The 17,654-nt window shown below is 34.8% G+C and overlaps 1 protein-coding gene across 13 annotated transcripts in view; it reads left to right on the top strand.

Moving 5' to 3' along the window:
• The window catches only part of CEP170 (centrosomal protein 170), a 131,587-nt gene that overhangs the window by 60,510 nt on the left and 53,423 nt on the right, over window positions 1-17,654 (top strand). For 12 of the 13 annotated variants that reach the window (XM_038542711.1, XM_038542703.1, XM_038542705.1 and 9 more), the window contains 3 exons: window positions 10,015-10,073; window positions 10,169-10,331; window positions 11,224-11,358. In XM_038542711.1, coding sequence (XP_038398639.1) covers window positions 10,015-10,073; window positions 10,169-10,331; window positions 11,224-11,358 — 357 coding nt within the window. The remainder of the gene's footprint in view (window positions 1-10,014; window positions 10,074-10,168; window positions 10,332-11,223; window positions 11,359-17,654) is intronic. The other variant, XM_038542710.1, reaches the window with a different exon arrangement.

Here is a 17,654-nt window from a genome sequence, read left to right as displayed (position 1 = left end):
AGTAGAGATTTCCCTGAAGTGGTATTACATATATAATTTTGGTATAGGAGAATGTAACAGGGAGAGGACGGGATGTTTAATATTAGCCCAGACCAGGGATTTTGTTGTTGTTGTTTGGATGGTCATGGCACAGATCGATCTCAGAGGGGTGTAAGAACTTATCCCTACCTTTTTTTCCATTCATACCTGTACTCTGTTTTATGAGTTCTATCTCTATTGCTTATTTAATTCAGATATTCCTGTATCCTAAATCTGAGACCTGCACTCCCTGCTTAGGTTAATTATGCAGTTAGTGTGTATTTCAGGTTCTTTTGTTTAAAAATAGGATTCTAGGGGCATCTGGTTGGCGCAGTCAGTAGAGCATGCAACTCTTGATTTTGGAGTTGTTAGTTCGAGCCCCATGTTGGTTGTAGAAATTACTTAAAAATGTTAAAAAAATAAATAAATAAAAATAGGATCCTAAAAACCGGACCAAGGACATGACTTTGTCCTTCCTACAGTAGGGTAAAGAACCACTAGCAAAGAAAAGGGACAAGATTGATTGAAGAAGCATAAAACATTTCTGTTCATGCAAGGCAAAAAGCTCTGTAGTAAAGGACTAAATTTTATTAAAATACAAATATTCCATATTATACTGAATGCTTTTCTTCTGTTTTCATTTTTTCAGTTACTACATTTATATGGATTTCAGTATTGAAGAATGTGTTAAATGTGTATTGGCAGCCTAGATGGACTTTATTACTGTAGCATAGAAAATGTAGTCTCAGTTATCTGACTTGATGCTTAGATAAAGTAAATGTACTAACACTTTAAAATTGTTATTAAAGCATAACTGGTTTTTTTTTATTTAACTTAAAATTGGTGAAAAGTGTTTTTGTAGCATATCATATAAACCTTATACTTGTGGAGCGAAGGAACATGTGAAGAGTGAAACCAGTAATATTAATACTTGTGAGTTGTATGTTTTAAATCCTTTTAGAAATACCAACCACATTAAATGACTTACGAATGAACATTAAAACCTTGATTCATGGGCCATTTTTCACCTAAGATGTTACATCAAACAGTAAATATAAATATATTTTGAATTTAATACATCCTTAAGCCATTTGACCATAGCTGTTTCAAAACATAAGAAAATAGTAAGAAATCTGAGTTTCAATAAACTCTGTACTGTTTACGTTGAATTTGAAATCAAGAAGAAACTACTGAGAAGTAACTCTTGCTTTTACACTTTGTATAGTGATTTCTTATTAGCGAACTAGTATCTCCTTTTTATGTATTGATTCATAATATGTCTTTCTGAAATTGCTGGGACAAATGTTTTGTTCCAAAGGACTGTTTCAGAGTTCTAAGTCAGAGTTGAACCAGAGCTGGTATTCCAGATCCTCAGGATAGGCCTACTTAACTTTATTATTTTAAAATAGCATCTCAAATTGCTTATGATTTTTAAGTACTATACATAGCAAACTTTGGGCTGTTACCATGGCAGAAATTTTATTATATGGGATGACATTTTTAAAACAAATTTTATATGTTATACTTGTTTTATATTTGGCTGTACCAGACTGAAGTAATTATTGTGCTTTATTCATATTAAAATTAAGCTTAATAGTTAGCCAGTCTACAGACTGCTAAACCTTGGAGTGGAAAACTCCACATATTATTAAAATGTCACAGCAGCAGAAAGAACATTTTACCATGAATTGAGGTAGAACGAGGAAACAAAATTTATCTGCTGCAAGTATTTTTTCTAACTAAAGAGATTAAGTGATTTGGGGAAGCCAGTAGTGAAATACCCAAGTTTAAGAAATGACTGTAAATTCATGAGAGAGAATAAAACACTGCAGTAATCAAGATAAACTTCAGAAAGAGCTAATAAGGCTCCAGGTGGCCTGAAATGTAGCAGACAAGCGTAAGATCATTCACCACAGCTATTAAATGTCTCCTGTGTGCCAGGAGACCCCTGTCCCCATGGTCTGAAAATATGGTGGTTAGTGAAACAGACCACCTGTCTGTGTCCTCATGAAATGTATATTTTAATGGGGTTGGAGGGAGCTGACAGCAGCACACACAAATAGAATAAAAGAGGATGGTAATTTCTAAGGAGAAAAAGTGTGACTGGGGGGATACAGAGAGCTAGTGGTGGCAAGTGAGAAGTTATAATTTTAGAAAAAGATATTTATGAAGCCCACATTCAAAGATATGGAGAAAGTAAAGAAGCTGGCTATATGGATATCTGGAGAAATATCTGCTCTTCAGGCAAAAGAGTTGAATGCAAAGAACTTGAAACAGGAACACATTTGTTTGGTATGTTTGAGGAATAGCCATAAAAGTCTTTGTTGCTGGGACAGTAAAGAGTAGGAAAATATGAGTAGGGGGACCTAACAGCCCTAATATGCCATTCTATGGATTTTGACTTTTATTCTAAGTGAAATGGGGAGCCATTTAGAGGGAGGGGTTTGATCAGAAGAGTGACATGATAATGACTTAACATATGTAAAAAGATCCTCTCTCTGGCTACTCTTGTTCAAAAAAAGACTAAGGATGGATAGAAGTGAGCAGGGACAAAAGAGGGAGACCAGTTAGGAGGATGTGGCAGTAGTCCCAAGGGAACAATCATAGAGGTTTGCAGCTGGGTGACAGAAGAGGAAGTAGTTACAAATGTTTGGATTCTGGAAATCTTTTGAAGATGGATCCAGTAACATTCTTGATTAGACTGGAAGTAGAATAAAACAAAGTTCAAGGTTGAATCCCAAGATTTTGCAGTTCACTTTAGCAATTAGAAAAAAAGCAAGTCACCATTAACCGACAGTTAATTCTGTGGGTAGAGCAGATTTTGTGGAGAAAATAGGGAGAATCTTCTCAAGCTTTTGGTTTAACTGAATTTTATCTGTTACTGTTTTCTCTTTGGTTTCATCCCTTATTTTTTCTAGATGTGAAAGCTGAGGTCTTTTTTTTTTTTTTCTTTTATAGGCTTTTAGTTCTATAAATTTTCTCCTAAGTACTGCTTTAACATTCAAAATACTTTCTAATTTCTCCTGATTTTTAAATGTAGGTTGTAAGTTTGTTAAAATAATTTGGAGATTTTCCCGGAGATTTTCTGTTACTGATTTCTAATTTAATTCCATAGTGGTCAGAGAACATACTTTATATGTCTCAAATCCTTCCAAATTTATTGAGACTTGTTCTGTGATCCAGAATAGACCTGGAATATACCTCATCTGTCTTGATAAATGTTCCATATGTACTTGAAAAGAATGTGCATTCTGTTGTTTTTGGGTGAAATGTTCTGTTGTCAGGCCAACTTGGTTCACATCCTCAATATTTTCCAATTTGGTTGTCTACTTGTTTTGTCAGTTATTGAGAGAGAGGTATTAACATTTCAGCCTGTAATTATGGATTAGTCTTTGTTATTTTTTTTTGCAGAAGTTTTTGCTTCATGTAATTTGAAATCTAGTTTTTAAGTATATAAACATGTAGGATTAAAATACCTTCTTGATGAATTGATCTCACTTATTATTATAAAATGACCTGCCTTATTCAAGACAGTGTTCTGTGCTCCAAAATATGGTTTGTTTGGACATTGATATCTTTGTTCCAGCTTTATTTATTTATTTAAATTAGTGTTAGCATGGAATATTTACATTCTTTTACTTTTAACCTATTTGTATCTTTACATTTAAAGTGGGCATCCTATAGTCGGTCTAACTTTTTTAATTCAGTCTGAGAATTTCTGCCTTCATTTGGGAATTTAGGTCATTCACATTTAATGTAATTAATGATGTAGTTAGAGGGGTTTTTTTTTTACTTGTTTTGTAAGATTTTATTTTAGAGTGAGAAAGAGTGCACACAGCAGGAGGAGCAGAGCTGGAGGGAGAAGGAAGGGAAAAGAATCTCAAGCAGGCTCCACACTGAGTGTGGAGCATGAGGTGGGACTTGATTTTACGACCCTGAGATCATGACCTGAGCCTAAAACAGCAGTCAGATGCCTAAATGACTGAGCCATCCAGGCTCAAGATGATAGATTTAAATTTATTATCTTGATACTTACATTCTGTTTGAGTCATCAGTTTTTTGTTTTCTTTTTTCTCCTAATTTCTTTTGACTTATTCGAACATATTATAGGATTCCATTTCTGTCTTTTGTTGGCTTATTGGCTATAACTTTTTCTATTTTAGTGGTTGCTTCAAGATTTGTAATTACATCTTTTAAGCTGTATTTTCAAGTGACATTAAATATATTCACATACAGTGTAAGAGCCTTATAATATATAGTATACTTCCCATTTCTTCTGTCCTGACCTTTGTGCTATGATTGTCAAATTTTTATTTTTAGATATATTACAGCATACTACATCATCATGAGCAAAAGGTCCATTATCTTTTAGAGATTTAAATAAGAAAAATATATTCTATCTTTATGTGTATTGTACTCACATCTTAAACCAATGTAAATATCATTTCTCCTGCTCTTCATTCCTCTTTATAGATCCATGTTTTCATCTGGTATCATTTTCTTTCTGCTCAGGACTTCTTTAACATTTTTTGTAGTATGGTTTTGCTGGTGATGAATTCTTTCTGCTTTCATGTGTTTGGAAAAGTATTTCACCTTATCTATTGAAAACAATTATTGCTGGGTGTTGAATTGTAGGTGGCATTTCTTTTTTCAGTATGTTAAAGTTGTTGCTTTGCTGTATTCTCACTTGGATTATTTCCCTTTATCCCTGGTTTTGAGCAATTCAACTATCATCTGCCTTGGTGTAGTTTTTTCATGTTTTCCCTGCTTGAGGTTTGTTAAGTTTCTTGGATCTGTAGGTTTATAGTTTTAATCAAATTTAGAAAGTTTCAGCCATTATTTTTCCTGATACTATTTTGCCTTCCTCACTTCCTTCAAGGACTTTAATTAAATATTGTTAGGGTATTTAATGTTGCTCAGCTTACTGATATTCTGTTTATTTATTATTTTTAAATCATTGCTATATTCCAGTTTGGATTGTTATTACTACTCTGTCTTTAAGTTCACTGATCTTTTCTTTGGCAGTGTCTAATCTGCCATTAATCCGTGCAGTATAGCTTTCATCTCTAGAAGTTGTTTGGATTTCGTATTTGATACCTCCCAAGGTACTACTTTTTGAACATACAGAATATGGTTATAACTTTTTGTTGACACTTGGTCAGTTCTATATCGGTTTTAATTGATTTAATTTGCATGCAAAGTAATTTTTGATTGAATGGCATTGCGAGTTTGTTGAGTATTGCATATATATTTTTGTATTCCTATACATATTTTAAGCTTTGTTCTGGGACAAGGTTACTTGGAAAGTTTTATCACTTTGGGTCTTGCTTTTAAGGTCTGTTTTTACTTCTAAGCTTAGTTTGAGACTAATTATTCCCCACTATGGAGGTAAGACCTTTCTGTATACTCTACTGTGGAGGTCAGCAAACCCAGTGACAAATCTGGCCCTCAGCCCATGTTTGTAAATAAGGTTTAGTGGAGCACAGCCATGCCCACTCATTCGCATATTTCTATGGCTGCTTTTGGACTATCACAGCAGAGTTAAATAGTTGCAGCAGAGATCATATGGTCCCAAAGACCTAAAATATTTACTCTGTGGCACTTTACAGAAAAAATTTGTGACCTCTCCTTCATCCAATGACTCATGATTCATGATATTTTCCCACCTGGCTTTTAGGAACAGACACTCTTCCTGGCTGTACTTGAGCACTGGGCACTATTACCTGTAATACTGTTAGATAGTTTTTCTCCCAGACCTAGGTAGCTTTCTCACATCCATTACTAATCAGTACTTAACTGAATACTTGGGCAAGGTCCTCAGAATATCTGAAATTCTTTTTTCTGTTCAGCTGTCTTCTCTTCACTACTCAGTCCCATGAACTCTAGTCACCTTGGTCTCCCCAGACTCTCAATCCTGTTTCCTTCACAGCTCAGGGAACCTGCCGGGCTTTGCCCAGATTACCTCTTCTTACAATGTGATCTGGAAGCTCCCTTAAGGTAATGAGCTGGTAACAGTGATTGGACTCCCCTCGATTTGTTTCTCCTCACTCAGGAATCACTCTTTTGTTACCTGATGTTGGTTATCTTGAAAAACATTGTTTTATAATATTTTGTCGATTTTTTGGTTGCTTCAGGTGAGAGGGTAAATCTGGTTCCTTTTTCTCTGTCTTGGCCAGAAACAGGAGTCTAAGAATTTGATTTTGGCCATTCTGAATATACAGATTAAATCCAAGGGATGAGGTATAGGCTAGAGACAAAAATTTGGGCATTTCCATAGTCTAAATAATACTTAATATCTTAAGACTAAATGATATCAGCCACAGGAGTGAAAATAGATAGGTTAGATGTCCAAGGACTGAAACTTGGTACATTCCAATATGAAGAGGTGGGAAAGATAGGAACCAGTTAAAAAGGATTAAGAGAGAATCACTGGTGAACTAGGAGGAAAACTAGAATATGGTATGGTTTCCATGTTCAGTGGAAAATTATTTAAATATTACTTACATACCATAAATCTCAAAATCCTCACCATCCCAATCATATGAGTCAGTATAAGAATCTAGGACCTTGATTTTTTTTTAATGAGGTTCTTTTTCCCAAAGAAGTCTATTCCCATAACAATGGGCCACAAAATATTAGAAGCAAAGTAAAGATCATTATCATAGCTCTCAAGATCATGATTTATTTATTTATGTACTTGGAATATTACATGTGGCACTGGGTGCTTGGGTCCCAATTGTGACTGCTAAAATGATCAAGAGAGGGATAAAACAGAACTAAAAATCAAGGATTCTTCATTTAGAGGAGTTAAAATCCTTCCTGATTAATGTGATTGATATCTACAACAAAACATGCACACACTCTCCAGATTTCAAAAATGGAGGACATTTCTCAAAGCTTGAAAGAACTAAATTTAAGAAATTGAGGTGAGCTAGTAAATAAGGAATAATGTCACAGAAGAAAAGTTAAAAGCATTTGTTTAAAAATTGTGTTCTTATAAAACAAGGTTTTCTAAAAGTTGTTCAAGGTATTCACCTACTAAAATAAAATACTTTTTTTTTAAAGATTTTATTTATTTATTCATGAGAGAGAGACAGAGACACAGGCAGAGGGAGAAGCAGGCTCCATGCAGGGAGCCTGATGTGGGACTTGATCCCCCGTCTCCAGGATCATGCCCTCGGCTGAAGGCGGCACTAAACTGCTGAGCCACCCGGGCTGCCCAATGATGCATCTTTCTGAAGATGTAGACAAATGTAAACTAGTAGAAAATAAAATTTTCCACTTGGGAGGCTTTTTGTCATGAACTTTTTAAAAAGCTTTAGCATCTCCTAGGACCTGGATTGTTAATACAGTGTGCAGTCTATTTTAACATAAAATACTGTATTTCAGTATTGAATATAGTCAAATGTCCCATATTTCTAAGGAGAAGATCCATAAAGAATGCTTTTCCCCCCATTCTTCCACTGTATAAAGTAATTGTATTCAAATATTCTCATATATTGTGACATCTATTGTCTTCATGAGAGTCACATTCTTTTTAGTATATAGTTTTTCAGAGAATATTGTAATTAAATTGTTTGAGAATACAACACTTTTTGAAACTTAAAACGATGAAAATCTTGTCCCAAGCAACTAAAGCTCATATGTAATACTGAATTTCTTCTGTAAGTGCTTGGTATTGCCTCAGTGAAACAACTTAGTGACTTAATTTTTAAAATGATTTTTGAAAGATGAGTTCACAGTGATTATCTGACACCTGGTATTTTTAAGGTCCTAGGAGTAACCAAAACTGTTGAAATTTTTGTTCTCCTTTTAGTTCGCTTTGTCATTTAGATAAAGGAGGATGTCATAGAGCACTTTGCTAGTATGTTGATGAGTCTCTTTGACCCCACTTTTAGATAAACATTTGTTGAATAAATTGAGTTCAGGGAAGACTTTTAGAATAGCAATAGGGAAATAACCTACAAATATATATTTTTTTTTAGATTTAATTTATTTATTCATGAGAGACAGAGAAAGAGAGAGAGGCAGAAATCTAGGCAGAGGAAAAAGCAGGCTTCATGCAGTGAGCCCAATGCGGGACTGGATCCTGGAAAGAGAGAGAAGCAGATACATAGAGGGAAGAGCAGGCTCCATGCAGGGAGCCTAATACGGGACTGGATCCTGGATCCCAGGATCATGCCCTGAGCTGAAGGCAGATGCTCAACCGCTGAACCACCCAGGTGTCTTCAAATGATTTTTAATAAGCAAGAATTTAAAGTTTTTGTAACTTTTTTATTCAGATACAATCAACGTGACTGTTGTACCATATCGTATATTTTTAACTTAACCGACAACAGGAGTAATTGTATCTTACTTAGTCATTTTTTTAGATTAACAGTAACCGGAGTCTATACCATTAGAAAGATGATAGCTTTGGAGATAAAAGTAGGGACTAGGGCAGTCTCAAAATCTCATGATACCAGGGTTCTTAGGTAAATTCATGACCCAAACAAGAGGATCCTGATATTTTTGGTTCCACAGACACAAACTGTTTTGGAAGGTAAAGTGTTTGATGCCAAGAAATGTGGCCTCTCTGAAGCTTTTCCTGATCTTTTAAGAGTCTAAAGTCTAAAGACAATACCCCAGACTAGTCTTGGGTAATAACCTAGAATACTTATAGGAATAAACTTGAAGTACCAGAAAACCATCAGGGTACAGTCATTGTGTTTCCTACTGCAAAAATGGAAATGGCTTTTACTCTTTTTGAGACATTGTTTTCCATTGGAAATGTAGGAATGCTATGAATATTCTTCAGGGGTTAATGTGTTTCTTGGGGGTAAAACAAAGTTATTGGACCTGTTTTTCATTAAGTATGAAATTATTACAAAATATATTTTTTCAACTATATCAGAAAACATGTATCTGCGTGTGTACCTAACAAAAAAGGAAAATTCTAATATTTCACAGCTACAGGAACTCTGAACTGGGATTCAGCTGACTAGATTGTTGTTTTAGGTTCTGCCCCTACAGTCCTCAAGTTCCCTATATAGAATAGGAGGACCAGTTCATGGAATTAAACCATATATTCCCCAAAGCTCTTTACAACTCCCCGCAAATTCTGAGTTTTAATTATTCTAATGAGTAGAAATATAAGTTAAATACTCATTTGCAAGTTTGCTGCTCCTTATGTGTGAGAACTATTTTTACCCCAAACGGTTGTGATAATTAGAGCTTTCTACCCTTGAAGTCATAGGGTGCTATGAATTGGTAAAGGATTATAGAATTTTAGTACATGGTTATAAAAGTCCTTTCAGTACAGGGTTAAGAAATGGTGGGAAATGTGACCTCTACTGTGTAGTGAAAGATGTTCTTTAATATACAGAGGCATTGTTCTTTTTGGCATAATAATGAAAGCATTCATTATATCTAGCACTTGGTTCTAATCTGTATAGAATCAGTTGTTTGTTAATGTAATACGACCTTGATTGCAATGCCTCAGGAAAGGGGCGATTGTGGTTGTTGTAAGGACCCTTATTATAGCATTTCTTCTGCACTTTGAAAATGAACTTCATTTTTATCAATGCTTGTGAAGTCTGAGTAATCAAATTCTTTCAGGATTTACTTTTGGGTAATCACTGATGAGATACTTCCTTTCACATTTTTGTGATTAACTATCAATATAATTTGATCCAGGTACTTTTTCTTTGCAGTCATAGTATTTGGTTTTTTTAGAATTGAAAATATCTTTTGTGCTGTAATTACCCAGTTATTTGCTTCACCAAGGCCATTATTGCTGAAGTTTAGAATTACTTGCTAGATTTTAAGATTTTCTCTAGTATTTAAAAATTAAAGTCTCATGGTTATGAGCATATTGTAGCATTTAACTCTTAAAGAGAATATAATGCTTCTGTTGTAATTACCTGTTGAAAATAGGACAGTTTCAAAAGTATTTTTGATCACTTTAAGCTTGATTATCAGAATTTGGAAATTATATTCTTCCTTAGCTCTGTCTACATACAAATCTTTTCACTGTAGTCCGAGGAGAAATGAGGGTCCCTGAAGAAGCTCTAAAGGTAAAGATTATTACTTATTTCTTTTGTAAACCTGTCATTTGCTAGAGTTGATTTCACTCCTACATGTTTCTCTTTTATTCTTAAATGTTTTATAGCACGAGAAATTTACCATTCAGCTTCAGTTGTCCCAAAAATCTTCAGAATCAGAATTATCAAAATCTGCATGTGCCAAAAGCATAGATTCAAAGGTGGCAGATACTTCAACTGAAGTGCAGCACAAAGCCACAGAAGTACTAAAATCTGAGGAAAAAGCCATGGGTAAGTTAATCTCTTTGAAAATAACATACTTGATTATGAAGACAGTGCATGCTTTGTTCTAAAAAACTTGGCCAGGTCCATATTGATTATAAAAATAATGACAGTTTTAGAGTGAAATTTAATACAGGCAATGCTTTCAGTAGAAAGCATTATATAACACATAATTATATATGGCAGTTATATGTAGGTGTGTTTAATATGTTTAAATATTTGAGGGAGGTAAATCTAGTTTACAGTATTACTATTATCTCATGTGCTTTTTTATGTTATAACTGACATGAATTAAAAGGAAATATCCAATTTTGTTATGTCATAATAATTAGCATATTTATCGTGTTCCAGGAACCGCTCTACATAAATAATCCCATTCATGCAAAAAACAAATTTTTAAATTGATAGGTATTACCAGATTTGCTCAGATATAAATCTAATCATGTTACACAGCTGGTTTAAATTTAGTTACTCTGTATTGCCATTGGGCTTTAAAAAATATTTTTAATGGTCATTCACACCAAAATTTACTTTAGTTTTGTCTTTTTATTTAGACTTACTTGATGAGCCATTTCTGTATACCAAAAACCTGATTACGCCTTAACAAAAAGCTATTAGTCTAACGCAGTTTGCATTACTTAGGTATTATTAGACAATGCAAAATGTCATTTATTTAGTCATGTCCAACACTGAATAAGGTCTTACACAAATAACAAATTTTTCAACTTAGAGTACTTTTCAACTATATAGACTGTACTTTGTTTTTATTTAATAAATTAACAGGCAGTTCTAGCATTCTGCAAAAGGATGTTTGGTTTTTTTGGTTTTTGTTTTTTTTTTTTTTCTGTTTTATATGCTTTAGACAGATTCCTTTTTTTTTTTTTTTTTAACCTCTTTCCAGACATTTCTGCCATGCCCCGGGGCACTCCCTTATATGGGCAGCCATCATGGTGGGGAGATGATGAAGTGGAGGATCAGAGGGCTTTCAAGTCAAATGGCAAAGCCGAAGAAAAAAGTCATGAAACTGGAACAGCAGGTAAGGAAAAGCTCAGGCTGACATTCATTGGGTATTTTGGTAAGAATTTGTAATCTAAGCAAAAATCTGGCAACCCTGGAAAGAGATCTATATCTACTATTCTTTAATAAAAAATGTTGTGAGTATCTTAATAATCTTGTCATTGTAAGTTTGTTATGAGTATTTCTCACTTAAAGTATGAATTCCATATCATTTTTATTTAAAATATTTTTCCAGCTAATGAGATTAAAACATGGAAAATAGATGAATAATATAACTGGGCATTTAAAGTATTTTAAAATAATTATTAAAATGTTTCAATTAGACCAAAATAGTAGGCACAAACTAATTTTGTGTGTTTCATTAGATTTACAGGCATGTATGTAATCATATCTTTAAATCAACAGTTTCTGTTATGTTCAGAAATGGGATATATGAAATTCAAACTTTTTTAAGACCTCAATGTGCTTTATTTGTTGGGATAAGGTAGCAACATGATTAGCTGAATTCAGCAGCTAGAATGAAAAAATTGTTCTGGGTCACACTAATAGTCAAGGAACATATTCTTTTGTTGCTAGAGGGATTTAGTGATGAACTAAGTGTCCCATAAGCCAGAAAATCAAGATTTCTAGGAAATAAACGGAGGTATCAGTTGTCACATAAAGACTTTGGCAAAGACATCAATACCGAGGGGTCAAACAGCCAGTTTCCATGATAATGGCAGATAAGGATCCAGAACAGGAGAAATCAAATATGGGTACCAGGAAACCTAGCAGTATGGAAAACCAAGTCTGACTCTGAGTCAAAGATAGATTCCTTCAGAACCCTTCTCAGTTTTCTGCCCTTGACCCTAGTTGTACAAGATAAGTAAGACTTTTTTTTTTTTTAAGCTGGAGAGTAAAAACACTGTTCTTCTTCTTCTTCTTTTTTTTTTTTTTTTTTTTAAGATTTTATTTATTTATTCATGAGAAACAGAGAGAGGTAGAGACACAGGCAGAGGGAGAAGCAGGCTCCATGCATGGAGCCCCACGTGGGACTCCATCCCAGGTCTCCAGGATATGCCTGGGCCAAAGGCGGCTCTAAACTGCTGTGCCACCCAGGCTGCCCAAGAACACTGTTCTTTAAAATATGCTCTGATTTTGCCAGGATACAAGTCTAAGAAAGCTGGCTTTATGGACTCGATTTTACAAGTGCCGCAAACTGAAGTTGTCAACTTTGCAGATAAATTCCTGTCATTGCTTCCTTGGTGCTGTCCACCAGCAGTTTTCTTCATGTCCAAGCTTAGAAATACGAAATATTAATACTTAGTATCATTTAGCATACCGTCAGATGCAAATAACAGAAATGTTCCCTGAGACTAAGCAGGAAGGAAATTTTCTGGCTAAAATAACTGGCCATTTGGGGCTGGTTTGTGCACCTCTGCACTGGCATCGCTGGAGTCAGTTTCTCCCCCTTTCTCAGCCCTCTGTCTCAGAGTGTTTGCCCTTATCATCATCTGAGTGAATGAAACTGAATTCTTATGATTATCAGCTCATATGGCCTGTCTCAGTGTCATTTTTGCCCCATGACAAAAGCTGTCTCATAATCTTGGGGTTATTTTTGAGTGAGCAGGAATTAAGTGATTTATGTCTTGTGTTAAGTAGCTCAAAGAACTCAGCCAGGGGATCCCTGGGTGGCGCAGCGGTTTGGCGCCTGCCTTTGGCCCAGGGCGCGATCCTGGAGACCCGGGATCGAATCCCACATCGGGCTTCCGGTGCATGGAGCCTGCTTCTTCCTCTGCCTGTGTCTCTGCCTCTCTCTCTCTCTGTGACTATCATTAAAAAGAAAAAAAAAAAAAACTCAGCCAGATTCAGCAGGTTAAGGGCCTTGTGAAGGTCTTTTCTGCTTTCTTACATTAGTGTGAGGATATCCTTGTCTCACATTTATTACTTGCAGTTTCTTAAAATCTAGGATAAAGGGAACAGTTTACTGACCTGAATTAACTTACGATATTAATAGAGATCATAGGATCAGTATGAAGATATATACTAAATCTTATTTAATTTGATCATTTCAAAATTGTTTTTATCAGATGTTTCAAATTATGAAATATAAGTGATTCGTTTATACTCTAAGCATGCGCTTGTAAAAACAAAGTGATTTGCTTCTTGGTCACCAATTTTTAGAATGTAAAATATTAGTAATTATTAGGAGAGGTGAACATTTCAGAAAGGGTAATAGAGTATGTGCTACTTACTGATTTCCTTTGTCCCTCTCAGTGGGTCCACATGTATCTAGAATCTCCTACAGACTTACTCTTATAGCTTAAAAAACCCTGGAAGCAAATATGTATGCTGGAGCTACCAAATTCTCCTGAAATTGTATGAATATTTTTAGTCCTATTAGGAAATTTTGTCCTCATTTTTTACTATAGGTGTGCTCTTCTATCTGCTGACATGGTTTAAACATTTATTTAGGTGTAACATGTAAAGGTCTTTAAAGTGTTGCAAATGTGAGGAATAGATTTCTGGCTCTTTTACATTGATTTTAATCAAATCACACTAAATATGGAAACTTTCCAGTTGTGAATCCTTTTTCGCAAGAGATGTTTCCTGGTTTTTGTTATTTGAGGTACTTGAATATGCCAGGTTGGATATATGTTGTAAGCTGGATGAATGCCTTATCATCATTATAGCCTTTATCATCTTGAATTAATTGAATATTTTACTTAATTTAGTACAGAAGAATGAAAGGTATAGTTTTTCTGGATTATGTATATTATAAGGTTCCCAAAAGGTGGGGCACAATTATCCCTGGGTGGCACAGCGGTTTAGCACCTGCCTTTGGCCCAGGGCGCGATCCTGGAGACCCGGGATCAAATCCCGTGTCGGGCTCCCTGCATGGAGCCTGCTTCTCCCTCTGCCTGTGTCTCTGCCTCTCTCTCTCTCTCTCTCTCTCTCTCTCTCTCTCTGTGACTATCATGAATAAATAAATAAAATCTTTAAAAAAAAAAAAAGTGGGGCACAATCATAAAATACCCTAAGAACTTAGACAATATTATCACCAGTTGCTGTTCTGATTCAGATAAACATAATTAGTTCTAGTATAACCAGTTAGCTTTAAATATCTAGCAGTTGAGATTATAACAAAATATCAGTATACACAAAATATTATGATATTTAGTGTATTAATTTAGTAAAAAAAATAGATTTTGAAGATGAACGGATATTAAATTCACAAATTTCCAAAATCTGGTCTGTTAGTGTTCTGGTCTATTTAATTTTCAATATTAAAAAATAATAATGATAATTTTCAATATTAATTTAGAAGACTCCCAATGATTTTTCTAGTAGGCCTACACTTCCCAAGTATAGTAGGTCCGCATGTGATCTGTTTTTATCATCTTCAGAGAAATGAATTCCTTCACATAATGAATTTTTCAGATGACTGAACTTTTTTACAATTGACAGTTTCTTTTAAGAGTTTAATCATTTTCTAAATTTCTATTAAATGAATTATCCATATCACTGCTTTCTTAAGTGGAGAAGGCTAACTATAATTTAAGTTTCTGGTTAATGAAACTTATCATCATGATGAGTATCAGTTCCTGATGTGTGATACATTACAGTGATGTCCTTGGTGGCCATTGAGGGATGTGGGGCTGTTGGCTCTATATACTGAAGAGTTCTGGACAGCTGTGGTTCTGACGCATATTATGAGCTCTTATTTTTTGTCTCCCCTCTGCCATCTGATTCTTACTTCCCAGTGCTGTATGTCTTACCTTAATCCTACTGCAGGTTTGCTTCATGTATCTGAGCAGATAGAAAAAAAACACTCTCGAGTGACCTCCCGATTAGTAAAGGTCATCAACATGGGAGTATAGGTGCCGTTGAATCTCTCTTAGATTTTTAAGAGTTAGAATTTTTTGTTTAGTTATTTTCCTGATTCTTAGCTATGTTGGAGAATTGAGGAAAAGAGGGAGATGTTTATTTGTGCCGGGCCTTGTTCTGGGTAACATATTATCTCACTTAATACTTAACCTCATTGGATCATCATCACAATCTGATGGATAGATGGCATCATTTTTGATGAGGAAAATGAGAATTGAAGACCGACAGAAACAGGATTTATCTGATTGCAGATCTCTTCGCTACTTTCCTGCCTCGTTACAGTCATCAGTTCCTAAAATGCTGCATGTGCCACCTGATGTTGTTAGATAACTGATTTTGGGGGAAATTATCTAGTAAGTCTCAGGTTTCTAGTCCTTGGAGTAAATAAAGGTGACTTTGAAGTAGGACCAGTGGATGATAACCTTAAGAATAGTGACGCACAACAGCTCTTGATCTCTGCTGTATTTATGTGTTACAGTGTGAAAACATGCTGAAAGTATGTATGTCAGTATTAACAGTGAGCTTTTCCTTCACAAAGAAGGAAAATATTCCTTTAAATTATGAATGATAAGTAGAAGATAAATGTTATACACCTGGAGCAGCTTTTTGTGGGTTTTGCTTTGTAGTTCAGCCACCTCATTTTATTTGGGTATACAAGTTGGTGGTAGAAAGAAACTATACCACCCTTTATCTCCAGCCAGCATTATCCTGTTACCAGAAGGATGAGCAAAGCAGAATAAATGACTCCGTGAATGTCATTTCGCTGATAGGCTAGGCTTAAAAGCCAGTTGTATTATATGGACATTGTAATAAATAGTAAATAAGCCAGTGTATGAAAAATTAAAAATAACATTAATGAGTTTACTAATATATGGGAGTGACTGATGCAGTTTACTCTCATGGGAATTTTTTTTTTTTTTTAAGATTTATTTATCCATTCATTCAGAGAGAGCAAGAGAGAGGCAGAGACACAGGCAGAGGGAGAAGCAGGCTCCATGCAGGAAGCCCGATGTGGGACTCGATCCTGGTCTCCAGGATCACACCCCAGGCTGCAGGCGGCGCTAAACCACTGCGCCACCAGGGCTGCCCTCTCATAAGAATTTTAAATGACAGGCCTTCAGAGTAAAGAGTGCAAGTAGGCATTTTATTATTAAGATAAATTAACTTTTTTAAAAAAAAGATTTTATTTAATTCATGAGAGACACAGAGAGAGGCAGAGACACAGGCAGAGGGAGAAGCAGACTCCACACAGAGCCCAGTGCAGGACTCGATCCCAGGATCACGCCCTGGGCCGAAGGGAGGCATGCAACCACTGAGCCACCCAAGCGTCCCAAGATAAATTAACTCTTACAGAAATTTAAAACATGACTTTAGGTTATTTAGTCTTATTGTATAATTTCTTCTCCCAAATAGCATGTAAAATTTTTGCTTTAATGACAGTGTTTTCTGAAACACATTTCACATTTTTAGTTATACGAAAAATTAAGTATATTTTGTAAAGAATAATTTTTTACATTGAAAAACATTTTTGTTACTGTTTACCTTCTGTATATTGAGCTTTTTTTTTTTTTTTTTTTTTTTGGAACTGGAGCTTGATATTTTCTATATGCCCTGTTCCATACATTGATTACAGCAGTGCTATTGTCCCATTCTTATAACCTAAAAGCAAATAGTTTTGTTTATGTTCAGAGAGTACTACCAAGAAATAATTACAGCACCTGTAGAATCCCATCAAGATTCAATATTTGAAAAGATGCTTCAAGAGACCACAAATACTGCTTTACTTAATTAGGGGATGATTGGAAACAACCTAGTCTCCCTGTACTGCTTCCTAATAAATTATCTGCACATGGTATTTCCATCAATCTGTTTAAAAATGGAATGCTTCTGAGAGCTTAAGGGAAATATTTTTCATTTGAACTCTTTACGATCTTCATAATGGACATAGTTCTCTTGCTTCCTGAAAAACAAGGCCGTTTAGTCTTTTTAATTTATCTATTTAGTTATTGCTTGCATTTGTACTAATTACACATACTTACAAGAAAACATTTCAATAATCATTTGTTTATATATTTTATTTACCTATTTTATTGACATATACTATGCATATATTTTTATACCTTTATATTTATTTCTGAGATAGCAATTGCTCACTTTTTCTGCCAACTCTGGTTGTTTTGATCTGAGATTTATAATTCAGCTTTCCTCCCAAGAATTTTTGACACTTGCGCATATTCTGCTATATAGACATACACATGAATTTTCTTCTAGAATTTTTGGCTGGCAACTAAATTTTCTATTTTTACCTTATTTCTTTCACATTGCTGCTTCGATTGCAATGCTGCAAGCAAACCACGTGTTTTATCTCTAGTCCTTTTATTCTTTATAGAATGTATCCATCTTCTTGCAGTGATCACACATCAGTAATGTTATTTTTATAATTCTAAA

This window comes from Canis lupus, chromosome 7 (assembly GCF_011100685.1).
Source record: "Canis lupus familiaris isolate Mischka breed German Shepherd chromosome 7, alternate assembly UU_Cfam_GSD_1.0, whole genome shotgun sequence".
In the NCBI taxonomy this organism is placed as follows: Eukaryota; Metazoa; Chordata; class Mammalia; order Carnivora; family Canidae; genus Canis; species Canis lupus.
The sequence above is the reverse complement of the archived record's forward strand: the minus strand, read 5'-3'. Positions and strand labels throughout refer to the sequence as shown.